At 50.0% G+C, this 26,570-nt stretch overlaps 9 protein-coding genes across 9 annotated transcripts; 3 read left to right on the top strand and 6 right to left on the bottom strand.

The window, feature by feature from the left end:
- Nucleotides 1-447: 447 nt before the first annotated feature.
- Nucleotides 448-2,542, bottom strand: BKA55DRAFT_582770 (uncharacterized protein). The gene is made up of 3 exons (XM_046194142.1): nucleotides 1,887-2,542; nucleotides 1,400-1,826; nucleotides 448-1,379 (listed from the first exon to the last, which is right to left on the bottom strand). The coding sequence occupies exons 1-3, from the start codon at nucleotides 2,192-2,194 to the stop codon at nucleotides 897-899; spliced, it is 1,218 nt and encodes a 405-aa protein (XP_046043053.1). The 5' UTR covers nucleotides 2,195-2,542; the 3' UTR covers nucleotides 448-896.
- Nucleotides 2,543-7,138: 4,596 nt separating this feature from the next.
- BKA55DRAFT_545120 (uncharacterized protein) lies at nucleotides 7,139-7,810 on the top strand (the record flags this gene model as incomplete). The annotated part of the gene is made up of 2 exons (XM_046190782.1): nucleotides 7,139-7,483; nucleotides 7,535-7,810. 2 exons carry the CDS (start codon nucleotides 7,139-7,141, stop codon nucleotides 7,808-7,810), a joined length of 621 nt encoding a protein of 206 aa, XP_046043054.1.
- A 315-nt stretch (nucleotides 7,811-8,125) lies between these two features.
- Nucleotides 8,126-12,009, bottom strand: BKA55DRAFT_696351 (NUC185 domain-containing protein; the record flags this gene model as incomplete). The annotated part of the gene is made up of 2 exons (XM_046200251.1): nucleotides 8,126-8,806; nucleotides 8,860-12,009. 2 exons carry the CDS (start codon nucleotides 12,007-12,009, stop codon nucleotides 8,126-8,128), a joined length of 3,831 nt encoding a protein of 1,276 aa, XP_046043055.1.
- Nucleotides 12,010-12,691: 682 nt separating this feature from the next.
- Nucleotides 12,692-13,920, bottom strand: BKA55DRAFT_545122 (thiamine diphosphate-binding protein; the record flags this gene model as incomplete). The annotated part of the gene is made up of 2 exons (XM_046190783.1): nucleotides 12,692-13,450; nucleotides 13,516-13,920. 2 exons carry the CDS (start codon nucleotides 13,918-13,920, stop codon nucleotides 12,692-12,694), a joined length of 1,164 nt encoding a protein of 387 aa, XP_046043056.1.
- A 753-nt stretch (nucleotides 13,921-14,673) lies between these two features.
- Nucleotides 14,674-16,369, bottom strand: BKA55DRAFT_199989 (S-adenosyl-L-methionine-dependent methyltransferase). The gene is made up of 4 exons (XM_046185110.1): nucleotides 15,985-16,369; nucleotides 15,891-15,925; nucleotides 15,472-15,793; nucleotides 14,674-15,417 (listed from the first exon to the last, which is right to left on the bottom strand). Exons 1-4 carry the CDS (start codon nucleotides 16,198-16,200, stop codon nucleotides 14,842-14,844), a joined length of 1,149 nt encoding a protein of 382 aa, XP_046043057.1. The 5' UTR covers nucleotides 16,201-16,369; the 3' UTR covers nucleotides 14,674-14,841.
- A 1,044-nt stretch (nucleotides 16,370-17,413) lies between these two features.
- Nucleotides 17,414-18,587, top strand: BKA55DRAFT_525698 (uncharacterized protein; the record flags this gene model as incomplete). Its single annotated transcript, XM_046188777.1, has 2 exons — nucleotides 17,414-17,551; nucleotides 17,619-18,587. The coding sequence occupies 2 exons, from the start codon at nucleotides 17,414-17,416 to the stop codon at nucleotides 18,585-18,587; spliced, it is 1,107 nt and encodes a 368-aa protein (XP_046043058.1).
- A 272-nt stretch (nucleotides 18,588-18,859) lies between these two features.
- On the bottom strand, nucleotides 18,860-19,365 carry BKA55DRAFT_598659 (uncharacterized protein; the record flags this gene model as incomplete). The annotated part of the gene is made up of 3 exons (XM_046196274.1): nucleotides 18,860-18,966; nucleotides 19,021-19,197; nucleotides 19,293-19,365. The coding sequence occupies 3 exons, from the start codon at nucleotides 19,363-19,365 to the stop codon at nucleotides 18,860-18,862; spliced, it is 357 nt and encodes a 118-aa protein (XP_046043059.1).
- A 448-nt stretch (nucleotides 19,366-19,813) lies between these two features.
- Nucleotides 19,814-21,202, top strand: BKA55DRAFT_525669 (DnaJ domain-containing protein; the record flags this gene model as incomplete). Its single annotated transcript, XM_046188772.1, has 2 exons — nucleotides 19,814-20,107; nucleotides 20,162-21,202. 2 exons carry the CDS (start codon nucleotides 19,814-19,816, stop codon nucleotides 21,200-21,202), a joined length of 1,335 nt encoding a protein of 444 aa, XP_046043060.1.
- A 245-nt stretch (nucleotides 21,203-21,447) lies between these two features.
- On the bottom strand, nucleotides 21,448-26,195 carry BKA55DRAFT_680342 (P-loop containing nucleoside triphosphate hydrolase protein). Its single transcript, XM_046198212.1, has 10 exons — nucleotides 25,899-26,195; nucleotides 25,660-25,847; nucleotides 25,558-25,612; nucleotides 24,908-25,506; nucleotides 24,425-24,851; nucleotides 24,212-24,367; nucleotides 23,596-24,163; nucleotides 23,377-23,543; nucleotides 22,794-23,323; nucleotides 21,448-22,741 (listed from the first exon to the last, which is right to left on the bottom strand). The coding sequence occupies exons 1-10, from the start codon at nucleotides 26,046-26,048 to the stop codon at nucleotides 21,757-21,759; spliced, it is 3,825 nt and encodes a 1,274-aa protein (XP_046043061.1). The 5' UTR covers nucleotides 26,049-26,195; the 3' UTR covers nucleotides 21,448-21,756.
- Nucleotides 26,196-26,570: the final 375 nt, after the last annotated feature.

Consider the following 26,570-nt stretch of genomic DNA (forward strand, 5'->3'; position numbering starts at 1 on the left):
AGGTATCAATATGGTTTGGCGTCCGGTGTTTAGTTAAGCACGAGTTTTTGTCTCCGGTGCATGTCATTGAACATCAATTAATCATATTGTCGAACATGTGTTGTTTAACACGAGCATTACTAGCTACTACGTTGCCAATCTCGAGATATATCTTTGTTCAACTCCAGATGATGCTAGCAGCTGCCAGAGGCTCACAGATATGTCTAAGTGGTAGAAAAAAAGTCGAAAGACCTTAAGTGATAGCAATCCTAATTCAAGTCTTAGTAGGTTGCGTGCGATAATCTTTGGTTCTCCTTTTTGCATGCATATTAAAGTCTGGAACCTCTTTGCACCTGAAGATGTATGAACGTGGAGTGCCAGTATGGTTTCAATCACTATCACAATCCGAGGCTACAGTCAAGTCGGCATTCAAGTCAAAGGCAAGTATCACGAGAATGGAACAGATAGTGATGGTCATACGCTTCTTTGAGCGCTTCATTGTATTGGTACACAAAAGATTTAATCGATAGGTAGGCTTTATTGCCGGTCCCCCCTGGGACATTGATCCTTTGCGCCTTGCACCATTTTTTCCAAATCAAAACATTATCACATTACGGTAGACTATCATGGAGAATACTCATGATGTCTGCACCCGATTGTTCTCTTCCTCCAATATCACTGACAAGGCAGCCTTCTTGCTTGGTTGATGTACACGTAGTGGGGAGCGAGTCTCTGGGTCGAGAACCTTGGCAGCTTCACGCTGAATTCGGGCCTCCTCTGTCCGGATAGCCCAGAGGAGGGTCAACAGTAGTTCACGCGACGGCAAAGTAATCTCGGAGAAACACCTTACCAACTCGTCTTGGCCGCGCGATTCCTCAGTTTCGCGCTCCGAGTTCTCGACCCTGTCATCGCATCCCTCAGACACCAACCGCAATGCCACCAACGTCGCATCCGTTAGAGGACGCGCCAGGGAGGGGCTGCTGGATAGGATTTTCCGAAGGGACTTGATTCTCAAGTTCGTGGAACCGGAGCTCGTCGCTGAGGATCGCAGCGGCGTCGTCAGTTGGCTTCTGGAGCTCTGCCGTGATGCCGTTTGCGGTGTCGTTGAAGAAGGTGCTGTACTCGAATTCGTCGTTGAAGCTGTTGTCGAGGTTGAACGCGGACGTGTCAAAATCCAGACAAGGCTCGTCAGTAGCTGAGGAGTAGGGTGAAGAGAAATGCCCGTTTTCAATGAGATAGCGATCTGTGTCAAAGGACGTTGACAGAAATTCAGAACCGCCACAGCTGAAAAGAGTGTCATCTGTAGTGGCAGGAGCCAGGCCAATGTTGGCTGAGTCGAGATTGTGTGTGACTGGGACTGGAATATCTTGGACACCTCCGCCGACATGTGACACTGCAGGTCGGACAACATCGCAGCAGGACGTTGTGTCAGGTCGGGAGAGGTGTTTTCAGACTGTTCCAGGATTGTCTCCTTGGCCGGCTCCTGTTGGGCAATCTCTTCAGATTCTTCGGGGACAGGTGATAGGCAGGGGGATAGTGCCATAGGATCAACGGTGGCGTTGGGAGAGACCATGGTCTCCATTGGCTGGTGTGTAGTTTGAGAGCTGAAGAGCTCTTTTGACAGTGGGGGAAGACCATTCGACTTTCGCATTGCTGCTAGCTCTTCCATGAGCCTGGCATTCATCTGCTCAGCCTGCTGAATGGCAACCTCGAGGTCCTTGTTCCTCTTCTCGAGGAGCTCAACCTCCTGCCTCTTGCGTTCACGAGAGGACTGGGCCGCGCGGCGGTTCCGTAGAACGCGCTCGACTCGGCGTTGCTCCTTTTCATCAGCGGTCTTGGCTCGCTTTCTGCATGGGGAGTTAGTGGAACCGTTCGTGACATCATCTGAATCTTTCGTTGATTCATACCTAGGAGGGAGGTTTGTCTTGGGCTCAGGGAGGACTTGACCCCATGACTTTCTCTTCTTGGTAGTCTTCTTCTCAGGAGCTGGCGAAGGGGATGGTGTTGATGCAACGCCCTCTTCCTGCTTGATCATGGGTAGTAGAGAATCCTCGTTGAAGGACTTTGGTGTCAACATGTCCATGGGGTTCACTGTTGAAGCGGCGCTAGGGGTGGTAGCGGCGAACAGTGATGTGTAGGCATCTCCAGGAGCTGACATGAGAGACTCGGCTGGAGATTGGAAGAATTGGGAAGCTGGTGATCCTTGTTGCTCCATGTTTGTGTGTTTGCTTATGTGTGATTAGGTATTGTTTTGTAGAATGGAGAAGCTGGAGTTGGTCTGAATATCAGATACAGCAACGGATATTATGGGGATGTGTAGCTGTTATTAGAGGTGTATGAGGCGCAGGCAGCGATGTTCCACCATCACAAGACTTGGCCAAAGTGTGAGTCAGTGACTAGACTTTGATTGCGTCTGCCTTGATCAACTATGAGTCAGGTCAGGTGATGGTGATGACGATAGGGAAAGAAGGTGCTTCAAGAGGAAAAGGACAGGTGTTCAGTTCACTCTGTGTTGGCGACCATTCGCTGGGTGCTTGTCGGTTTGGGAATGGAAAGGACAGCTTGGTAGGAGCGGACAGGCCCTCTTTATCTCTTGAGGACACGTTGAGAGTTTGGAGGGGCACGGCTCGGTAGATGTGACTGCCTGAGGCACCAACCCCTGAGATGGGTACCAAGGCTACCCCCCTGAACTCGTTTTGTGAACCTAAAGAGGGAAGGTGCTCTCGGATAGGACCCTTCTGGTGCCGGGATGCACTTCGCTACCCGGCCCATCCTGGAACAGGCTTTCAGGGGGGCGCAAGTTACGCCACCGAGCGACACGCACGGCGCTGTCCCCCTCAACTGCAGGGGGGCTTAGGAATCTCCCCCACAGCACATGCTGTAGGTCTCATTGGCGGAATACGATCTGACACAGCGCTGTACGGGCCTGTACGGAGCCCCATCGACCGTTCGAGTTTCCAAAAAAAGGGGGTTTGATCAATCGGAGGCCGTGAGACCTCCGCCCGTTAGTTGACGGAACACTGAGCCTGCGGTGCCAGAAACACCGTTCTTTGTTCAGTAGGTGACGGACCTTGTAGCTCCTTGTGCCTCATTTTGAGGATGGTGCGATGATCCATTGCCGAGAGTATCACTATTGGTGTGTACTGTACTCGGTACTCGTAGTGGGTGCACGAGAATAAAGATCAATAACTCAAAGCTGATGAGGCTCGTGTAACAAACACACAACTCAACAAACCCCGTTTTGGTGGCTTTTCATTTTAGAGAACGAGAGGCAATAATACCTACGTAAGATAAGCCAAAACTGCCGATTCCCATGAATACGCTTCAGCCATTTCTCCCTGTGGGTGGTGCAGCCCGTGCATTCCCATGGAGGAGAAAATGCTATTGAAATGTCGTGATCGCCTCTCTTGAGAACAACCACTGATATGGATCTACACCATCAAATCGAAGAAGCTTTCATTAACTCTAATCGGTGGTCGTTCACACTTTACAGAGTTTAGCATGGCTCTATTGAATGTTTGTTTCCCCAAGGCGTCTTATTCTGCACGATGACGAGATCTCAAAGAATGCGTACTCAAAGGAAAATGGGCGAAGGAGGTCGAAGGAATGGATCCGACAACCGCACAACTCTTGGTGCCTCTCACTGTAATTCTACTGCCTAGCGCTCACGATATGGAGTCCTAGATCTTGGGTGGTTTTCGTACAGTCAGCTATTGTCAGCTCTCCACAACCCACCAATCCACCCAAGCCACGCAGGGAGAAATCCACAAACTCAACTCCATTTCATGCAGGGCATCATCATTTCTCTCGTTATCGTCGATGATGGCTGCCAAGGGAGGAGAGAAAGCGGTGTTGAGAGCCATCAGCTCTTTGGGGTCCGTTGGTATGTGACCGAAGGTATCTTTGCAATCGACCATTAAACTCAAAGCAAATGATTGACAGGCCAATTGAAGAGCTCAGTAATTATCGTGACCCCTCCTGTAATGAAAGCCTCGTAGACAACGGAAACAACATCACAGCGCCTCAGAAAATCTTATCGGTGCTACTGCTACGTGACAGACGAACCTCGTAACGAAGCATTTGTATGCACACTTCGTAAGACGACATCGTCTCTGCTATCAGCGGTCGTGTCCTAACTTAGAAGCTGGGCTGACGCTGACTGACGCCTCATCAAGTGGAGTTGCTTTCTCGTGTGTGTTCCAAGAAAAGAACTGCCTGAAGCTAAGCTGCTGCTACTGCTGCTATTGTACCGCCGGCCCTACCGGAGACACATCCGCCATCCACCAAAATACCACCTCTTCCATTTGTTTCGCTGGCTCTGGAATCTCAAGGCCTCCATATTATCCACCAAATGCTCCATCTTACCATCATCGACAGTCGTCATCTTGGCCTGTTTCCTTGATTGCTGAGATCATCGTATTGTGAAGCTCGTGCTTATAGGCTACCAGTTTCAGAATTATTTTACTTTTTGCCAAGCTTTGCATTTGAGTTCAGCTTGCGCAGGCACAAACTTTCAGGCGATGACTGTAACAGAGAACCTTGATAAGTCGGTCTGATATGCATTAAGATTGACGAGATATACTCGCGAATCCCCTCACCAGATTCTCCACTGCCGAGATACATTCGATGCGGTGAACTGACATCTGAACTTTCGGTGTTGTTGGGCTCCCTTGATTGCTGGGATTGTTAGGTCCGTGAATCAAAGTCTCAAGTAAAGTTCAGCTTTGAGTCTTCAAGCCTCAATACCGAATTGAGACGGAACATGCAGATATTTTCAAATTCACCGGCTCTTCGGTCGAGCTCCCTTGCTGTGCTACGGATCGCATCCCCGCGACCTGGAATGGAACACTACTTTAGCCCAGCTTCTCTGAGAGCCCATGCAGCTGAGACTCGCTACGAATGGGGCCCCTTTTTCTTGGCGAAACTTGAACTTAACAAGGCACGATCTCGTTCGTCTCGAGCGGGAGGGAAGGGGATCTAGGCGAATCTACCAGCCGCCCATCAGACATCAGTCCAAGGGATTCCCTCTTTGAGACACGGAAGGGAGAGACATGCCAACGGTTAAAGTTACAGGGAGACACGCAAAACTTGTTCCAGTTCAACCTCTTCTGCCTCTGCCCTCGTTTCTAGCATGTCTCAGGAGTATCATGTTTCACTGTAAGTGATCTTCCCGTTCCCTGCCCGTCAGAGATATCGTTCGACCCTGATCGTCAAAGAACCCCTTTCTTGATCCCTCGAACCCAAGGATATCCCTTTTGGCCTGTCCAGCTCGCCTCTTGTCCCTAGCTTCCACGATAGTTCTTCCGCCGGAGATATAGTCCATACCATAGTCAGACCATAGATTCGCGCGCCAGTGATTGAAGGTCTGGACGGAAAAGGAGTTGGTGGATATTCTCATTCCAAAACGTAGCGTAACCCCTGCTTAGCAATATCGGGCTCATCTGAGCTTAATTGAACCAATTAATTAATCTCAAACTTGTGCTCTATTGCCGGGACCGTATCGTATTTCATCTTCATCTCTGACTTACGCCATGTCCTATCAAAGAATCTCATCTCATATTCGACGCGTTCCCCATTGTGTCAGGTTGGCCGGCCCCATACTTATGACTTATGTTAGTATCAAAAGGCAATGGAAACACAATAAACCCACTTCCTCTCGCGATCAGACATGTCCATACGAATTGCCCATCTCCATTTTCTGTGACTGAGTCAAGTCTCATCAGCTAAATCTTCAGCGTTGATCACTTTCCAACCTCTGTTTTCGCCCAGCCTCTTCGCGTCCAACCGCTGCGGCACCACCCGCCGCCCCTTAACCAAGCATTACTAGGACCAGACATTGAGTGAGAAACAGACTCGGATCGCAGCAAGTCCAAGCTCGGACTGCTCAGGATAATTACTCGTCTGTTGCGCAACGAAGTGCGTAGTACGCGGCAACGCGTAAAGCGGCATGTGGGATATTAAATGCTGGTCACCAGACCGAAGTGCCGATTGACAAGATATCTATGTGCCTTTTTTATAACGACCCTCGCCACGATAGCCCGATTCCTCCGACAGAACTTCCACATAACGATGACCCATATATTTGCGGCCGCTGCTCTTGAACGGGATCCTGAGTCCTGCGGCTTCCCGTAGAGTCTATGCCCGTTCACTCAAAGTGACTAACGTTTGTTGTTAGCTGAATACTGCTATCGACGAGTCAATGGCCTTTGACTAGCGAGTTTGTCCGTGAAGTCCATGTTTCAGTTCTGATATTCTTTAGAATGATCTCAAGTTATAGCAACTTTATTTCTTGAAACAATTATAGCCCAACGAAGCTTATAAGTCATCAAACCCGAGGCGATGTTTCAGCGTCGTTTCAATAACCATTGCATCTTGGATCATTGAGCCGAATGTTATTCATTCTTGCTGAAGGTGCAATTTACTGTTAGGTCCTCCATTCGTGGAAGTTTTGAGTACGTTGTTCCAGAAGCTTGAGGTGCTGGTTCACTGCTTGAGCGGCTATCCAGCTTAATTGGTGAATACTGTGCGAAAGATGGTTGTTTTCACGTCGATAATCCCCAGGGCTAGTAAGTACCGGTGTATTCATCATAGACGACAGTGCATTGTGACATTATGGGTGGACTATGCTTGAAGCTATCCATATTGAAGCATTCAGTCTTCGAATAGTGGGCTGACTGCTTATCGTCTAATCCTTCCATAGTCACGCATGATATTGTGATCACTAGTAATACCAGTGACGGCTATTTGAGTTCGTTCGTCATCGTCAGCAAAATGCTCCGGTCAGAAAGCCTTACTATCCGACAATATTCGTCAATAGTCGTTCATTCACTGCGGTCAAAACTACCCTAGATCAATGTAACAAGCCATCAGGAAGTGGCTGTGAAAAGCCACAATCAGAGCCTTATCAGTTCCGCAAAATTATCCGTCGCCGTTCGTTGCGTCATTCGCCCACTTCTCCAGCCTGTCTTCGTGGCGCCCCGCATCCAACCGTCCCATCCCATCGCAAGCCAAGTCAAGTCCGATTCTAGGCCTTCGGCGCTTCCATGCCTACCTAGAGTTTACACTCACATGACATTTACAATCTCTTCCAACTTTACTCCTCAACCGTAAAAACTCTTCCTCCACGACCTCTGCTATCACCTCGAGTCAACCACCCACAATGGCGAACCGTCAGATGGCCCGCGACATGCAAGTCGAGTTCCAGGCTCGCTTCCAAGCCAAGCAGGCTCGCCGCGAGGCCCAAAAGGCAGCCAAGCAAGATCCCATCCTGAAGAAGCAGATTCAGGAACTTCTCAAGAAGGGCGAGACGCAGAAGGCTTATCAGAAGGCCAAGATGCTGCTTTCAAAGCAGGCGCTTGCACAGCAGATGGATCAGATGGCTGATATGGCGGAGTTGTCTGCTGCGCAGATCCAGGCCAACAACTCGATGAACCGCATGACACAGATGATGGCCCAGTCATCACGAACTATGAATGTGGCCCAGAAGAACACCAACCCCGAGAAGGTGAGCACCTCGCTATCTATACGACATCAATGGACACTAACAGCAGCCTAGACCCTCGTCACTCTCGAGCAGTTCAAGCAGCAAAACGAAGAATACGCTATGTCCAACGGCATCTACCAAGACGCCATTACCCAGTCTACCTCCACCCAAGTCGGCGAGGATGCTGTCCACGAACTTCTCGGCAAGCTGGCCGACGACGCTGGCCTTGAGCTCAGCAAGGAACTCAACCAAGCGACACCATCGAACGCCGAACCCCAGCAGACCAACGAGCCTACCGCCGAGGAAGAGGATAAGCTTCAGCAGAGGCTGCGAGCCCTTCGCGCATAGTCTTGCCCCCCCACAGGAGAACTTGCTGGATTTGGGACTTTTGAATAGCCATCATTTTATGCGATAGGGCGGCATGACAGATACATAACGATCAACTTTCGCAGAGGTGCGTTTTCTTGGTTAAGGTTTGGCGTTGGGGTTTTGGTGGCGACATAAATTCATCTTCATCTCCAACTTCGAGAATGAACGCAATTTTTCTTTATTGTTTATGAACATCATACATTAGACATGGCAGTCGCTCTCTTTTCTCCTATATGCTCGTGACGTACATTGTACGCTCCATACAAATGCCAGATACTCCAAACTATGCTGGGCTTACATGTAAAGACTTGCCACTGCCGTAATATCCCTCTTGATCATCTCCTGTGCTTGTTGCATCTTTTGATACAGTTCGGGGTCACCCACAATTCTCGCCGCGTTCTTCACCTCGCGACATGTCTCATCCAGTCGTGTAATCGTTCGTACAATCGTGCCCTCAAGGATGTCCGTCAAGCCGGTGATGTTCTTGAAGCTCATACCTCGAGCCCACTCGTAGACCACTTCCATGAGACCGAACCTTGGTCGAGAAACAAAGTCATTTGAGTCGTCGGCGGACTGAATGACTTGTAGTCGGGTCTGCACGTCGTTCACCTTCTCGGAGATGGCAACGATGGTCTCCTTTCCTCGCTCGAGGTTGCCAGTCAGGGATGGTTCCATGTCGGTCTTCTCTTGGAACACAAATGCTGACAGGAGGGCGGCGATTTCGGCAGGTTCGTAGTCGGCGAGGACGTTGTCGAGAATGAGTTCTGTGAGAACCAATTCATCACCAGAGTGAATCTCACAGGCGACCTTGCCCTTGAGCTGAATTCGAGTAGCATCATCAATGAAACCAAGCTCCTTAAGCACTTGGACTCGCTGTTCGTAGTCGGGTAGAAGTTGAAGGTTCTGATCAGACAATGACTGCTTCAGCTGAGAGATATGCTCCTTGATGAGCCACTCGTCATGACACATTGCGAACTGTTTGTATAGTTAGTACTGAGGTCATGTCATGGAGAGGGGTGTGAACTTACGTGCTTCAAGAAGTCTGGGCACTTCTCAGCTGGTGAGCTCGATATCGTCTTGACCAATTCAACCCTCTTCTCCACAATCTCCTGCAGTTGCAATTGCTTGATTCGGGAGAGATCGAGTTCCTCCCATCTGCCATCCCACGAACCACACAGCTCTTGCAATTTGTCCTTCGCCTTTTGATAGCCATCTCCGCCCTGGAAGATCTCGGGAATAATACCCTTTGTCACCCATCTTGTAAGACACTCTACGTCGCTCAGAGGAACGTGAAGAGTCTTGGTCTGCACTCGCTTCTTACTCTTGGGAAGTTCGTGGAGATATTTGCGGAATGCAGGGATGAAAGGAAGCTGATCAGTAGCATCTCGTCGATCTCGAAGTGATTTGATGGCGCATACATGTAGTGTTGGATCCTCCGTCGTTCCTTTATTACTAACTCCGTCTGCGAGGAGGATACCGATGGAGCGAATGCCGTCCCAGTTGAAGACGACAAGGCGGTGCTGAGAGAACATTCTACGTCCAATAGGGATAGACAGCAAACCCTTGTACAGCTCAAATGTGAGTTTCTTGAAGTCTTGGGAAGCTTGATGGCATTCGTCCATCGAAACGTCGCAGATCTCACAAGAATCTCTCTTGACCTTGGCCAGATCTGCTTGCGCTAGCTTTACATCCTTCTCGTGTTCGGGGAGCAGCTGTTGAGTAGCGTGTTCAGAGAAACTGCGCTTGATCATCTCCTCGATCTTCAACGCCTCCACTCGGAGGAGATTCAGAATCATGTTGTATGTCAGTCGGAACTGTGACCGCAACTTAGACGGCTCTCCCAGAATCATGTTTCGGAGATCTGCAACAGGAGGAGCATCATCCAAACCTCCCGGTGGCACAATAATGACTGAACCAACTGTATCCAGACCACGACGACCAGCGCGACCGGCCATCTGAGTATACTCTCCTGGTAATAGATTTCGGAACGAATGTCCGTCATGCTTGCGGTATCCAGAGAATACTACTGTTCGTGTAGGAAGGTTCAAACCCATAGCAAATGTTTCTGTAGCGAACAGTACCTTGACCAATGTCTGCGCGAACAAGATCTCAACTAGCTCCTTGACGATGGGTAGCAATCCACCATGATGCACAGCGATACCTCGACTCAAAAGTTCCCTCAGCCTGATGATTTGTGGCAGCTGTCGGTCGTCAGGCTTTAGCCGCGCAACCGACTTTTCAATGATCATGTGAATATGGCTCTTCTCAGCGGCAGTGCAAAAGTCTTGGTTGCTGAGGGCATCTGCATTCTCTTCGCATCGCTTCTTCGAGAACACGAAGATACAAGCGGGCAAAAGAGTTTGCTTCTTGAGATATTGAACAAGGTGAACCCAGAGGTTCTTGTCTTGCGCAACAGATGTGAAGCCTCCAGCACGGCCTCCACGGCCCATATGACCAGGAGCATGGCTTGCTCGTGGTGGTCCACCCCGACCACGTTGTTGATTACCTCCTCTCTGCTGTTGGCCTCCTCCACGTCCGCCACGCTGGGGACCGCCTCGTTGAGTACCACCACGTTGGTTGCCACGAGAATTGCCTCCACGAGTGGCGACAGTAGTCTCTGCAGGCTTCGGCTTGTCTTTTCCTTGGATAGCAAAATGTGCGTCTTTCCATCCCTTCTCAATGAACTTCTTCTCCGAGTCCACGATCTTGTGGATGTCCTTTCCGGCCCAGAGATAATGCTCTAAGGGGACAGGACGCTTAGGTGTAGAGATGACGTAGATGTCTTTCTGCTTCGTTCGTCCAACCCACGAAGCAAACTCCTTAGTGTTTGGAACTGTGGCGGATAGTAGAATGAGAGACACATGCTCAGGTAGCATGATAATGACCTCTTCCCAGACAACACCTCGCTCAAAATCGTTGACGTAGTGGACTTCGTCAAAGATAACGAACTCGACATCGCGGATTAGATCAGCTCCTCGGTAGAGCATACTTCGAAGAATTTCCGTTGTCATGATCAGGCAACTAGCCTCAGGATTGATCTGGACATCACCAGTGAGAATTCCCACCTCGTCAAATGTCTGTCGAAAGTCACGAAACTTCTGGTTGCTGAGTGCCTTGATTGGCGAAGTGTAGATGGCCTTCGTCATGTGTTTAGCAGCCAGCGCAATTGCGTACTCTGCTACGACGGTCTTGCCAGCTGAAGTATGCGCTGCAACGAATACTGAATCGCCGTTCTCCAGGTGGTAGACTGCTTCCTTCTGGAAAGTGTCGAGTTCAAAAGGCCACTCTCTAGCCATATCAGGCACAAGTTCTCTGAAGTTGGACATATCGTGGTTGATGTCGACCATATGCGCCCATTCGCGACCAGCCTTGCGAGCACTCGAGGCTGCAAGAACCCCGTGGGGTTCCAGGGCGGGGAACTCAACAGGCAGAATGTCGTCGATATCATCACCATCATCAGCAGCAGTTTCGTCGGGAGTTGCATCCGGAGTTGTAACATCCGTTGAAGTTTCATTGCCACCTTCTCCGACTTTGGCGTCTTCTGGATCTTCTTCGAGTACCTCCTTGACTGCGTTCGCATCTTCTTGGCTGATACTTGTCTTTTTCTTAGTGAAGTCGATTCCTCTGCTCATTCCAGGAGCCTTCTCTAGTAGTCCACCCTCGGCACCAAGCTGGATCACTCGTTCAAGCTTGTTACCTGTGCTACTTGTCCCTGTAGCATCTCCTGCAACACCTGTGTGAACTTGATCCTCAAATGCCGCCGTTGCTTCGATGCCCTCGAGACCACCGGGAGCGAACGGAAAGAAACCTGCGGCGCCCCTCACGAAATCAGCACGATTGGCAGGCTTTCGAGACAGACTTGTCGAGTTCTTGGCTGTGGCACTGTTTGCGGGGACAGTGACGTTCTTGTAGCCTGTAACACGACCTTCAAGTCCATGACGCTGAAACCTGGTGAGAGTTCGAGTATGCGGTGGCGCAACCTTGTAAAGCGAAGTATAATCGGCCTCATAATCCCATCGTTGCTGAAGTCGGTTGAGCCACTCTGGTGAAAACTCAGGCGAGGGTGAGAGGAGGAGCTCCTCTAGGTGTCGCTTAAGTTCTTCTGGATCTTGAGTCGCAGGTTGGCGTTGACCGGTCTCTTCATGCCCTCTTTCAAGGAGAGCGTCGATACCAGCCATGCCTGTTGATTTTGAGTTAAGCTACAGACAAAACTGTGAGATGGAATTCGTTATGGTAAAATGAATATTGAAGTGATGCAAGCTTTAAGTTAAAACTGCCCCACCATTGACGTTGGTGATTCTGACATTCATGGCAGGACACACTCATGAAGAGCTCATAGCTCCACTTTGATTACCCTGTACCTACAAAAATTATCTCCGATCCAGATATTTGACATGACTTACTTTCTAGATCCGTAGAGGGGCCTTCGGGTGATCTCAGAAGACGATGGTTTTATATATGGCTTAGTTTCGAAACTTCGACTTACAGGAACAAGATCTCTCTACAACTTTTATCCTTATATATTGGTTAGTGGGCAAAGACATGGCATCCTACGAACACAGCTCACAGTCAAGAGATGCACAAATGTGAATTGGTAGATCATTAATAAGACGGCTGCTATGCCCTGACTATACATGGCAACACGCGGTAAAATTACATTTCCTTTCCCTTCCGCACGTCTATCAAAAAAGTGTCCATCAAATACGCCAATTGGACCAGATTTTCATCCGCGTCGCAATTCAGATGCCACGATGGGTAGCATGAAGCAAGCTCTGTCATACACAATACGTAGGCATGGGCGTTGACCTGACATGCTCAAGCAGGTAAACTATATTCTCTCTCAACCCTCATGTCGCTTTTCTACAGACGGAGGACCTTGGCAGCGTAGTCCTCAATCAGCTGCTCGGTAGGGAAGGACATCTCCTCGAGCTTCTGGGCGTAAGGGGTAGGGACCTCAGCACCAGTGACACGGGCGGCGGGGGCATCGAGGTAGTCGAAGCCGTACTCCATTGTCAAGGCAAGGATCTCAGATCCGACACCGAAGGCAGGGTAGCCAGACTCGACGGACAAGAGACGGTGGGTCTTCTTGACGGACTGGATGATGGTCTCAACATCGAGAGGCTTGATAGATCGCAGGTTGATAACCTCGACCTCGACACCGTACTTCTTCTTGAGGTTCTCGGCGGCAATGAGAGACTGGCCAACAGTGCGGCCAAGGGTGACAATGGTCAAGTCCTTGCCGGATCGCTCAATCTTGGCCTTGCCGAAGGGAATGACGAAGTCGTCCTTCTGGGCAGCCTCGGACATGGGGAAGCTCTGACCGTACATCAACTCGTTCTCGAGAACAACGACGGGGTTGGGGTCGCGGATGGCGGCCTTCAGGAGACCCTTGGCATCCTCGGAGTTCCAGGGAGAGACGACCTTGAGACCGGGAATGCTGCCGTACCAGGCGGAGTAGTCCTGGGAGTGCTGAGCGCCGACACCAGCGGCGAAGCCGTTGGGGCCACGAAAGGTGATGTTGCAAGGCTGGATACCACCAGACATGTAGAGGGTCTTGGCAGCAGAGTTGATGATCTGATCGATGGCCTGCATGGCAAAGTTGAAGGTCATGAACTCACACTAGATTGGTGAAGCACAATGATTAGAGTCTCGAGCAATCACATTGCGGAAGCTGAGATACTTACGACGGGGTGAAGACCACTGAGGGCAGCACCAACAGCGAGACCACAGAAACCAGACTCAGTAATGGGAGTGTCAATGACACGCTTCTCACCGAAGCGGTCGAGAAGACCCTTGGTCACCTTGTAGGCGCCGTTGTACTGAGCAACCTCCTCACCGAGAATGAAGACCTTCTCGTTCTGCTCAAGCTCCTCAGCGAGAGCCTCATTGAGCGCATCTCGGACAGTGACCTCCTTGACACCAGAGCTCTGGCCGTCGGCGTAGGATCGGGTCTGGGCGGAACCGAAGACAACAGGTCGGGCAAGAGCAGCGCGAGCGACGGCAGACTGGGCGAACGAAGGGGCAGCGGGAGCGCGAAGAGCCCGGGTCGAAGCAGCTAGGCGAGCTGCGGGTCGAAGAATGCGAGACATGATGTGCGGCGGTTTGTTGAACAAGTCAATTGACCGAGGAGTCGGAGAGGAGGAGTGCGGAGGGTCGACGGGGAAGAGAGAACAGAACTTGAAAGACAAGAAGCTGCAGTGGACAGGCTTCTCTTAATTCCCTGGTCGTCGACTTTGACGTGGGAATTGAAAATGGTGATGAACTGAAGTTGGTGTTGAGAGATGGAACAGGTCGGGTTGAGAGAGGGAATTTCACCGAACAACGCTTTCGCTGGCCAGCTATCAGTTTTTTTTTGGGGCCAGTCGGTACGTATCGTGCCGGAACTGCGAGGTACTTGAGCCCTCACCAATTTCCAGTGACTAATGGGGTACCCGCTCTCCAAAACCCCCGAGGGAGCCTCCGTTAGCTCGGGGCAGCTTTATCCCTCTTGCTCCCCGCCTACAACGACTTTGATGCGACCCCTGCCACTCACTGCAGCACTGTTCTTGAAGAGTAGCCTACTAGCGCTGAAGCACCTATCAGAGCTCAGAACAGAACCCTCCGACCCATTTCGAAAGTCTGTTGGGGGATCCAGGGGCGCATTGGGGGACCATTTATTTCCACCAAAAACTTGAAAACTGAGTGCTTTATCTGCTTAAACACAGTCAGATGACGGTACCGGAGAAACAAGAAACCGCTAATAAGAGATCACCTCAGCATCGAATGTTGGTATGGTTCAATTGATGTATCATGGCCAATCAGGCTATCAATGACAAGAAATTTGAAATTGTATGGTATGTATATTACAATTATAAGCCAGTATTGTCCCCAAACTCCTCTGCCTTCTGGATCCTCTATATCTTGAGGCCGGCCACTTCATATATGTATGCATCATCAGCCAGCATGATTTGCCCTTTTTATCTTCATAAGATGTTTTTGTTTTGGAATTTTGTTGTCATAAGTCTGTTGCTTTACGCAGCAGGCTTGCGAGCCACCATGAGGTACATGGGGGTGAAGAGGTGATCCCGACCACCAGCGACCAAGCAGTCGGCAGCGAGAGCCAGACTGTCAGCAGTCTTCTTGGTACCAGCAGGAGCAAGCTTGAATGTCTCAAGGAGACCAGCCAGACCGTGGGCAATGGTTCGTCCCCAGGTGGTCATGCGCACAATGGTGAAGATGTCACCAACGGACTGAATGTAGCGGAGCTCACCAGCCAGGGGCCAGTACCATGGGAGAGCATCAGGGCGCATAGCCAGATCCTCGTGGTGGAGCATCTCGAAACCAGAGTCCTTGATGGCGTCAAGCCCCTCAGAGACCTTGCACATGTTGGAGATACCATCACCCTGCTCGATACCCAATCGAATCTCACGGTGGCGGAGGTTATCGTTGTCGTACTCATCGGTCATGAGCCACTCGTACACACCGAAGACACCACCGGGCTTGAGAACTCGGAAGATCTCGCTGTAGATGCCCTTGAGAGTGGGAGCGTGGCAAGTAGCCTCAATGGCATAGACGGCATCGAAGCTGTTGTCAGGGAAGGACATTTGCTAAAAGGGGTATTAGTTGGGGGTCGGGACCCGAGGATGCTGGGCAGTACGAACCATAAAGTCACCCTTGACAAACTTGAGCTGGTCTGACAGACCCTCCTTGAAAGCGTAGTGGGTAGCACGCTCAATCTGGTAGTCGTTGTTGTTAAGACCAGTGATGTGGGCACCAGTGAACTTGGCGATCTCGCGAGCGGGACCACCAACACCGCAACCGACGTCGAGAACCTTCATGCCCTCCTTGATGCCGATCTGGTGAGCAAGGTAGTGCTCATGGCGGGCAATGGCCTGGTAAAAGGGCTCGCCCTGGGAGAATCGACAGAAGTGGAAGGACTGGCCCCAGCCATACTCGTAGAGATCGGTAGCAAGGTTGTAGTAGCTGTGAACCCAAAGTCAGTCGACAGTCCAAAAAGAGACGTTCGAAGACATGAACCAGAATGCCACGGAGAAACAGAGACAAGAATCAGATCACTTACTGTCGAGTCAAAGTGGCGTATTCGGCTGTACGGGCCTGACCGCTATGTTAGTTCCTCCTATTCATTCATGGCGGGGCATATCAAGGGATCATACAGCTCGCTCCTCAGGAGTCTCGTCCTCAGCGCGCTTGTTATCCCAGTGCTTGAAGTACTCGTCGACAGCAGCCTGCTTAGCAGAACCGCCCTTTCGGAACATGGCAGCAACACCTCCTCGGGCCTGGGCAGAGGATCCGTGCATGGCCTTGTTGAAGTCGGCATCGCGCTGGTGATCCTCGCGCTCGAGGTTGGAGGCGGTAGATGAGGCAACCATGTTGAATATGGTGTAAAGTGTTGAAGGGAAAGGAGAAGGTTGTTGAAGAGAATCGAAGTCAAGGCAGAGAAGAGAAGGACAGCAGGCGAATTAATGATCGATTGAAAAGTAGAAATCTAAAGGGAGCGGGTTGGTTTTAATGGCAGAAGGTTGCGCAGAGGGACGGCCTGTCGCAACAAACAAATTTCAGGGCCCTCCCCTGAACTATACAAGCCATCCCGTCTATGGGCATCCAATCTCAATTGCGAATTGAGAAGTAACAGTACGCTAAACTTGAAGTGTATTAGGTCCCCTGTCTATCGCTTGGGGGTCTAGGGGGCCGGGTTCTTGGTCTAGGCGATCCGATAGTTTACGACCCGAAGTAATTTACGGATGCTAAGTTAACTCTCCATCAGACTTTGACCTTCATGTGAAAGACAAGGAATTAAACAAGCTGTTGATTTCTTTGAAAAAGCTTTGATTTGCCGTTGCATTAATTGACCAAATTATCCTTGTAACTGTCCCTCCTTTCGCCACAATTCGGAAATGTCTGGCGGTGAGAGCGCAGCGCAGCAGCTAATTGATGGATCCGGAGGCTCAATTTGCGAGAAATGATACGAATACGAAAGCGTCTACGAGAACATTGTCTCTACAATGGAACAAAGATACAATGCAAGTCATGACAACTCACTAAATAACTGGATAATTGTAGCCGGACAGGTTCCGTCATGATGATAACAAGTCTATCATATTACCTGCATCTCTTCATCATATTCTGAACTTCTCCAACTGCTGGGTCGCCAAACAGATAATTTTCGTTTTCGTATCGAACCATTGATGTCAACCTCATATCATGAGAAGCCCCCAGATCTACTAGCAGCGGATGACTTCTCCAGAACTTTAAACCAAGACAATGACAAAAAATAGATCTTATGACGAAGCTATCAGATTATAGATCTAACTTGGGCAAAACCTCCAAAATGAATGATCCAGTCACGATTGAGGACTTACATCTGTCCGAGCTGACCAGGAGATGTTATTACCGAGGCTTATCGATAAGACTATAGCCCCTCTGCCCAATGACGGCCAACTCCGGTTTTAAGTTTGGAGTCTGAGGCCATATTTTGTATTACATAAGGTGGCGGATGACCGGATTTCCGCGCCTCAACTCCAAAAGTCATCAAAGTCAACTCGAAGCTTTCTCTGCGCAAAATCATTACTCTATCTGTTCACAATGCCGCCTCAGATCAAGCAGGATCTCAACCGATCAGGATGGGAGACCACCGACTTTCCCTCCGTCTGCGAGACGTGTCTACCAGATAATCCTTACGTCAAGATGCTTAAAGAAGATTATGGTGCAGAATGCAAATTAGTAAGTCTTTCGCGTCGATTTTCTTCGCGTTTTCGCATAGAGACAATGCTAACATATGTTTAAATAGTGTACCAGGCCTTTTACTGTATTCGCTTGGAGCGGTACTCGCGCCAACGGCCGTAAGAAGCGAACAAATATTTGCTTGACCTGCGCGCGACTCAAGAACTGCTGCCAATGCTGCATGCTCGATCTTTCCTTCGGTCTTCCCATCGTGGTTCGCGATGCTGCTCTCAAGATGGTCGCGCCCGGCCCGCAGTCCGACATCAACCGAGAATACTTTGCGCAAAACAACGAGCAGCTCATTGAAGAAGGAAAGGTTGGACAGGAAGAATACGAAAAGACGGACGAGAAGGCGCGCGAACTACTACGAAGACTCGCGAACAGTAAGCCATACTTCCGCAAGGGCAAGACTATCGAGGAGGGCGAGAGCTCTAAGGGTGGAAACGCAGCTGTCGGTGCTGGTCTTGGAGGACCTGGTCCAATTCGGACCCGAGACTCAAAGGCAGCCGCTGCTGCGGGAGCCAGGACTGGTGGTAAGGGTCGTCAGGTCTTCCCCAGTGCTGCCCAACTCCCTCCCAGTCCACGCGACTGGGTCCCCCCCGCCGACAAGAACATTATGTCACTCTTTGTGACGGGTATCGAGGACGATCTCCCTGAGTACAAGCTTCGCGACTTCTTCAAGGTTCACGGCAAGATCAAGAGCTTGGTCTGCTCACACATGTCGCACTGCGCCTTTGTCAACTACGAAACTCGAGAGGCGGCTGAGAAGGCTGCTGAAGCATGCCAGGGTCGCGCCGTTATTGCAGGATGCCCTCTAAGAGTTCGATGGGGACAACCAAAGGCTATTGGTACTATGGACAAGGACGAGAGGACGCAGATGCTGCGAGATGCTAGACAGCGCCAGGGGGGATCTCAAGGTCAGCGATCGATTGAGGGTGACAGTGGTTCTGCCAACCGTCAAGCTCTGCCAGCCCCAGTGGCAGCGCCCCCAGGAGCTTCCGACACACCTGCTTACGCCGCTCTCTCTGGAGACTAAATGAAGTAACGACTTGTTTTATGTTCATCATAAGGTAGAAAGACATGCCTTTTGGAGTTTGGCGTCAGGAAAAGGACATCATGGATAGGGTGGTCTTCATTAGCGAAAAGGACAATTGATCATGGAGGTTGCAGATTACGTGAGAAACAGGAATAGATGGGAAGCAGAGAGCTATTCTAGAGTGATGATCATTTTGGTGCATTTCATTCCTGGAGGGTATCATGACAGTCAGATAATGTTACAAATTGTACAATGGGACTAGTAGTCTCCTCTCATTTTTTACCACCACCACCGCAGCAGCCACCTGAAACTGCGCCCTTGCCAGCCGTCTTAATAGACTCGTTATCGCCTCGTTCAATATCCTCGTGTATTCTCAGCTCTGTGAATGCTGTTAGCTCCTGTCTTGTCCCTCTGCGGACCCGTCTGAACTCACTGAAGGTATCCTTGCCCTCTTCTGTTCTTTGGCCTTGGACAACATTCTGACGAAGGACCTTTGCAACATCCTCGGCATGCTTTATAGCAGCAGGAGCATCGGAAGCGTTGATCGAGGCTTTTTGGCGGAACTCGTTGCGGATTTGAAGCTGAGCAGCAGACAAGATAGGGGCGTCGCCTGTAAGCAACCAAACAGTCAGCATAGCCCATTGGGCCAGTTTTGAACATCGAGAACAGCCGTATTCAATGTTCGGTTGCGGAATAGTTGCGTACCTTGGAAGGCGATTCGCGCCGCGCGCATTAGATGCCGGTAAGCATTGAGAGCGGGAGCGGGAGCGGTGGCCATTTTGAGATCTGACAACTCTAACGAGTGAAAAGTCTTCGAACCGAGAGTAAAGACTGGCGCAACGAGTCGTGCGTGTCGTGCTAGGGTTGTCGTGGTCGAGTTGAAACGGCTTGGAAATCGAAAGGGAAAAAAGTCCAGTCAAGTTCAATTGGATTGGATAGTTTCAATGACCAGGCGGCTCAGCGGGATTGCCGGGAGGCCTGATCACTGAGCCGGGAATATTCAGGCGGGCCCGGACACATGAAAACGCTATGGTAGAGCATTCTAGAGCGCCCTGCCACTTAACTGTCCCATCGTCCACTGGAAGTTTTACCCCGCCAATAAGTTAAGCCCATCCGTGGTGGGGGAACTCGATTAAGTGCGCCATTGAAAAAAATTATTACAGCCAAAAAAAAAACGTCGGGATTTTTTCTCCCTCTCCATCACCACCAAATCCACACATCACATAATGGCTTCCGTGGCTACTGTGACCCTCCCCCTTCCCGCCCTTCCCAGCGGATGGGCTGCCGACAAGGACTTCAAGGCCGTTGGAAAGCTCACTGAGGCTACTCAGCGAACCATCGAGCCTGTTGGACCTCACTTCCTGGCCCACGCTCGACGTGCCCGTCACAAGCGCACTTTCTCTGAGGATGACCGTATCCAGGCTCAGGAGAGCGCCAAGAACGTCGAGGATGGCGATGTCAGCGATGAGAGTGAGCCTGAGGACCCCATGATGCTCCAGCGTGAGGCCAAGGACTGGAAGGTATGTATTTGTTATGATCCAATTCGATATTCCATACTAAAAAGCGTAATCTAGACCCAGGACCACTACAAGATTCTCGGCCTCTCCAAGTACCGATGGAAGGCTACTGAGGACCAGATCAAGAAGGCTCACCGCAAGAAGGTCCTCAAGCACCACCCCGATAAGAAGGCCGCTCAGGGCCGTGTCGACGACGATCAATTCTTCAAGTGTATCCAGAAGGCCACCGACGTCCTCCTTGACCCCGTCAAGCGTCGCCAGTTCGACTCCGTCGATGAGGAGGCCGATGTCGAGCCCCCCACCAAGAAGCAACTCCAGAAGACCGACTACTATAAGGCATGGAGTAAGGTCTTCAAGTCTGAGGCTCGCTTCTCCAAGACTCACCCCGTCCCCTCATTCGGCAGTGCCGACGCCACCAAGGAGCAGGTCGAGGAATTTTACAACTTCTGGTACAACTTCGACAGCTGGAGGACTTTCGAGTATCTCGACGAGGATGTCCCCGATGACAACGAGAACCGTGACCAGAAGCGACACCAGGAGCGCAAGAACACCAACGCCCGCAAGAAGAAGAAGGCTGACGACAACGCCCGTCTCCGCAAGTTGCTAGACGATGCTTCCGCCGGTGATGAGCGTATCAAGCGATTCCGACAGGAGGCCAACGCCGCCAAGAACAAGAAGCGTTTCGAACGCGAGGCTGCTGAGAAGAAGGCCAAGGAGGATGCTGAGGCCGCTAAGATCGCCGAGGAGAAGGCCCGCCAGGAGGCCGAGGCTGCTGCCAAGGCTGACCGTGAGTCCTCCAAGAAGGCTAAGGAGGCTGCCAAGAACGCTGTCAAGAAGAACAAGCGTGTCCTCAAGGGTTCCGTCAAGGATGCCAACTACTTCGCTGCCGGCGAGCCCACACCCGCCGACATCGACTCCGTTCTCGGCGATGTTGAGACCATCCAGGGCAAGATTGATCCTGATGAGATTGCTGCTCTTGCTGGTAAGCTCAACGGTCTCAAGGTTGCTGATGAGATCAAGGCTGTCTGGGTCGGCGAGACCAAGAGACTCGTCGAGGCTGGTAAGCTCAAGGAGGGTGATGTTAAGGTCTTGGCTTAAGCGATTCGTATTACGTGGTTAGGAAAATGAATGTTGAGTTATTATGATGGGTTCTAGATAAAAGTAGATACGACGATATGTTTTCTAGATCAGAATAGAACGAGCTCTAGACTTTGTTCAGGCTACGTTTTGATCCCATTATCCTCTCGCCAACTTTGTAAATGTGGCATGGACAAAGTGACCTCCTGTTGAGCGCTTTCACACTGTTCTTGTAATGGTGTCATATCTGTCCGACCTGGAAGTCGCTGTTCCAGTTATCGAAGATGCAAGGTGAAAGGGAAAAGACACATTGACAGAACTGGTTTCACATGCCAAGTTCAGCTGCTTATATGCTGAAATGGGAAGTCTATTTGCATAGGCTTTTGTGCCTGCTCTATATTACAAAAGTTGTGGTGATAAATGTGTACAAAGAGTAGAAAGATTGGTCGTCCTGATTCTGGACTCAACCATGTGCAGATGAGTAGAGAATCCCAAACCAGAAACATCACCAAATTCAAGTTCACGGCCCTGACATCCTGAGGGCGACTCCTTGAACGCCGGTCCCCATCTAATGCTTACGCCTCCCTATCCAGAGATTGACCCAAGACCATCTCATAGTAAAGCCCCCTCTTCGCAACAAGCTCCTCATGTCGTCCCCTCTCAACAATCTTCCCACCAGCAAAGACACAGATAACATCAGCGTCTCGAATAGTGCTCAGCCGGTGAGCTACAGCAACTGTTGTCCTTCCCTCCGCTGCTCGATCTAACGCCTCCTTGACCACCTTCTCACTCTCTGTATCGAGGGCACTGGTGGCCTCGTCGAGGAGAAGAAGACGCGGCTTGCGGATAAGAGCTCGGGCGATGGCAATACGTTGACGTTGGCCTCCCGATAGTGAGAGACCTTGGTTGCCGCAGGGTGTTGTAAGTCCCTCGGGGAGAGAGGAGACGAATTCGTAAACGTTAGCTTGTTTGCAAGCTTCAATGATCTCGTCGTCAGAAGGAACGCCTTCTTCGATACCGAGGGAGATGTTGTCCCTGATTGAGCCCTGATACAAGACTGGCTCCTGCTGAACGAGGGCAATATCTCGTCTGTGTAGTCGTCTGTCCTTCATCTTGATATCCTGCCCATCCGCAAGTAACATACCCGAAGTAGGATCATAGAAACGCTCAAGAAGCGCTATCATAGTTGATTTACCGCACCCTGACGCGCCAACTAACGCGACCATCTTGCCCGATTCAATGCTGATATCGACCCCTTTGAGAACCTGCAACTTGGGTCGACGGGGATAAGCGAATGTGATCTCCTCACAAGACACATCAATTCCCTTCTCGGATGACTTCTCACTTCCTGAAAAACCTGGTCCATTCTCTGCATTATCGTGAAGAACCTTTTGACGTCGTTGTTGGAAGATGTAGTTGATGGCGGTTCGTGCTTTGGTGATACTCGTGGTGTATTGGAAGAGCATGGCTGATGTTTCTCCGGAGAAGACGACGGCGATGAAGATGACGTAGAATTGATCTGTGGTATACTCGCCAAAGGAGACAAGGCGTCCTCCGTACCTACAATATGTTAGTGGTGTCCGTGCTTGCTGAGAGGGGTGAATGAACTTACCAGAACCCCAAAGCCATAGCTAGGAATGACGCCGACTGACTGAAAGAGTAGAACAACATCTTCCAGCCCAGACCAGCAATTGCCTCCTTGGCAAGTCCTTCAAGGGCGCTGCTGTATCTCTCAATGACAGCCCGTTCCAAAGCCAATGAAGACACAGTCCTGATTCCCAACACAGCTTCCGAAGCCAAGCTGCTACTCTTTGCAAATCGTCCAGCAGTATCATCGTCAAACTTATACTCAAGACGAATTCGGACATAACCTGAGCCAACAAGAACTGGCAGAGCGCAAAGAGTAAGCACAAGACCGAGCTTCCAACCGTAGGCAATGGCAAGGATAGAGCTTGAGAGGACAGTGACGATGTTGATCATGATGAGCGATAAGTTCATAGATAGCAGTTCCTGGAGACTTGTAGGCTCGGCAGCTAATCGTGAAACGAGAGCGCCAGTTCCGCGATTGGGATCGTCGAAGAAGACCATGTCTTGTCGAAGGGTGTTGTCGAAGAGCTCGCTGCGGTAGACAGTCATGACATGCTGAGAAGTGTTAGTCTTGTAAGCCTCATGACACGGATGAAGTAGACACTTACCTGACCGATCTCATTGCAAACCCAGCCAGCAACAGCATAGATGACAAAGTTTGCGAGAGCAACGATGAAGAACATCAGGGAGAAGAAGTTGGCTTCACTGACGTCGATCGTCTCGAATGCTTTCATGGTTTTTGAAAAGAGGATAGCCAGTGCTGGGTAAGTACCACCTAGTTGTTGTAAGTATACCTCCTTTCTTAAGTCGCTTGTGATGAGACTTACCTCCCAATAATGAGATGATGACCAAGATGAATCCAGAGAGCCATAATGACCTCTGCTCCTTGATAACAAGCCAAAGTCCCTTAAGAAGCCCATAGTTGATTCCATCATCCTGTGAGATATCGGCTGTAGCATGCTGAGAAGCGCGAGACAAGACAGGATCAAGGCCAGCAACTGGTTCCTCCTTATCCGTCTCACTATTCTCATCATCCGACGAAGCACTTCCCTTTCCAAGGTCCTGCAAGCGAACAAGGCGCGAGTATGTACCACCTCTCTCAATGAGAGAATCGTGTGAGCCTTGTTCGATAGTTTCACCTTTGGCCATAACGATAATGTTATCAGCATCTCGAATCGTAGACAGTCTGTGTGCAATGACGATCATGGTTCGACCCTTGGCGACGTTGTTGAGAGCTTGCTGCACGATCTTTTCGGCGTTGGGATCAAGAGCGCTTGTAGCTTCGTCGAGCATGAGGACTTTGGGGTTGGAGATGATGCTGCGGGCAATGACTACACGTTGCTTCTGTCCGCCAGATAAGGAGGCTCCTCGCTCGCCGATCCAGGTATCGTAGCCCTGAAAAGGGGTTAGTCAAAGGAACCTATGGCAAAAGGAGGGACTTACATTTGGCAATGTTTCAATAAAGTCATGGGCATAAGCCGATTTGCATGCATCGATGACCATTCTCTTCTTTTCGTCTTCTGGTAGGTCCACCGTAGGAGTACCTGTCAAGCCGTCGACAACATTTTGATAGATAGTGCCGCTGAATAGAGTCGGTTCCTGGTAAGGAATCAGCGCCAGTTTGACCTTACAGTGTCCTTATATCCTTGTACATACCTGCTGAACCATTCTAATATTTGTTCGCAGCCATTGCAAGTTCAAGCTCTCAACAGGACGTCCATCCAGAGTAATAGAACCCGCACTTGGCACGTACCATCGCTCCAAAAGTCCAAATATAGTACTCTTTCCTGATCCGCTGGCTCCAACCAAAGCAGTCGTTTGATCAGCAGGAATATCGAGGTTGAGTGAGTGAAGGATTTCAACGTTGGGTCGCGAAGGGTACGCAAAGCGAACTCCGCGGAACTGAATGTCGCCTTTGAAATCGGGGATAGTGTCTCCTTCTTGTGATAAAGCATCGATTTGGGACTTTCGATCGATCATTTCGAACATCTCCTGTGCGGCTGCAGTGGCCTTTGAGATGGCGATTGTCTGGGGTGCGATTTGAGTAAGAGCTGTGGCAGCAACAAGAACTGCAAAGATGACACTAGAAACATCAGATTAGTTGATCAATGCAAATATGAGCAGGGACAAGAGACTCACGTAACAACTGTACCAGGCTGAGTGATCTCGCCCTCAGAGTACATCCTCATACCCTGCCAAAAAGCCAATCCATAACCCGCAAAGATACAAAAGAACTCAGTTGGGAACAAAATCATGTAAACCCAAGACTTCTTATGACCAATCCTCCTCGCCTCGTCAAGCGTATTCGTAAACCTCTTGGAGAGCTTGGGAAACGCCCAGAAAGCATGTGCCGTACGAATAGTCGAGAAAGCCTCCTCAGCCAAAGAACTCGATCTCGAGTAGACATCAAACATGGCATATTCATAGCCTGTATCGATCGCGACGCAGATAATCGTTACAACGAGGTTGACGGGGATGATGGCGAGGACGATGAGTGTTAGTTTCCATTGCACGGCGAATGCGACGACAAAGGCTGAGACAAAGGTTGATAGAGCTGCGATGGTGATGCCGAACTTTTCGGAGATTCCTTGGTTGATGAGATTTCCGTTTGTTGTGATTTGTCCTGGAATTGATGATGAGGGAGAGTCGAAGAAGGCAACTTCTTGACGGAGAGTGCTTCGTACAAAGTCGACGCGCAGTGCTTTTGTGGTGTTGATGGCAGCGATAGAGACAAGTATCTACCCCTTTTAGCATCTATTTTTGTATATGCGGACCAAGATGTGGCCTACCGTCCAAAGATATGTCAAAGCAAACTTTGCGATAAAGAGATAGATAAAATACAAGCTATCAATGGTCAACTTTAGAATGCAAACAGTGGCCGACAGACATACCTATACTTGCTGACTTCACTTCGATACCCAGCAGGCGATAACACTCCGGTCGCAAAGTCAGTGAAAACGTTGATGAACTTTCCAAAAACAAGATCCATCAGGGGTAATATCGTTCCAGCGGCGATCATAGCCACGAATGCGACGCTGTTGAGGATCCATCCCATACGATCGTTGTAAGTAAAGACACGCTGCAAATAATGTTAGTACACCCTCACAATCGTCGCGACTGTCATACTAACCAGGTAGTACTTGAAGCTCGTATCCTTCTTTGTGTCACCCTTATCGTCTCCGTTGTGTTCAATAGTAACCGCCATATCCTGATTATTCGATACACCAGAATGTGAATGTGAATCGCCGGTCGGCGTTTCTTTTTCTTGAGTTTCAGTCATCTTGACTTTAGATCTGCTGTTTGTTGATGACCAGACGAAACATGAGATTGCAGATGAAGGTCGTTTTAAACAATGATGCTCGCTCTTGGCGTTGACGTCTAGACGCAACCCGAACACCCCGGGGTGATTACGGACTGACCAATTAGCTTATACAGCCGCAAGATCGACGGGGCTTGACGTGTAAGACCTAGTTTTGGAAGGTGTCCCAGAATGGCTCATTACCCGGGGTAATTATTGAGCCGCGTAGTTAATCTTGACAACCCGAGAGGCCTTTCCTAGATTTCGTATTCCTCGTTTAAAGGACTCATGTATGCAGTCCTACATAAAACTCAGTTACATGTAGTTTAAACATTGAGCAAGCTACCGAACACGAAAAAGAGCATCAATGAATGCTAGTTAATTTTCATCCCTGTTTCTCCAACTGTTTTGTTACCTACGATAAGCTCAATGTCATGTTAAAGCGACAGCCACATTCAATGCTGACCAGATCCGGGACGCCACATCCTTCTTTAAAGGTGTAAG

Source organism: Fusarium redolens (assembly GCF_020744475.1).
Source record: "Fusarium redolens strain MPI-CAGE-AT-0023 chromosome Unknown BKA55scaffold_22, whole genome shotgun sequence".
Classification (NCBI taxonomy): domain Eukaryota; kingdom Fungi; phylum Ascomycota; class Sordariomycetes; order Hypocreales; family Nectriaceae; genus Fusarium; species Fusarium redolens.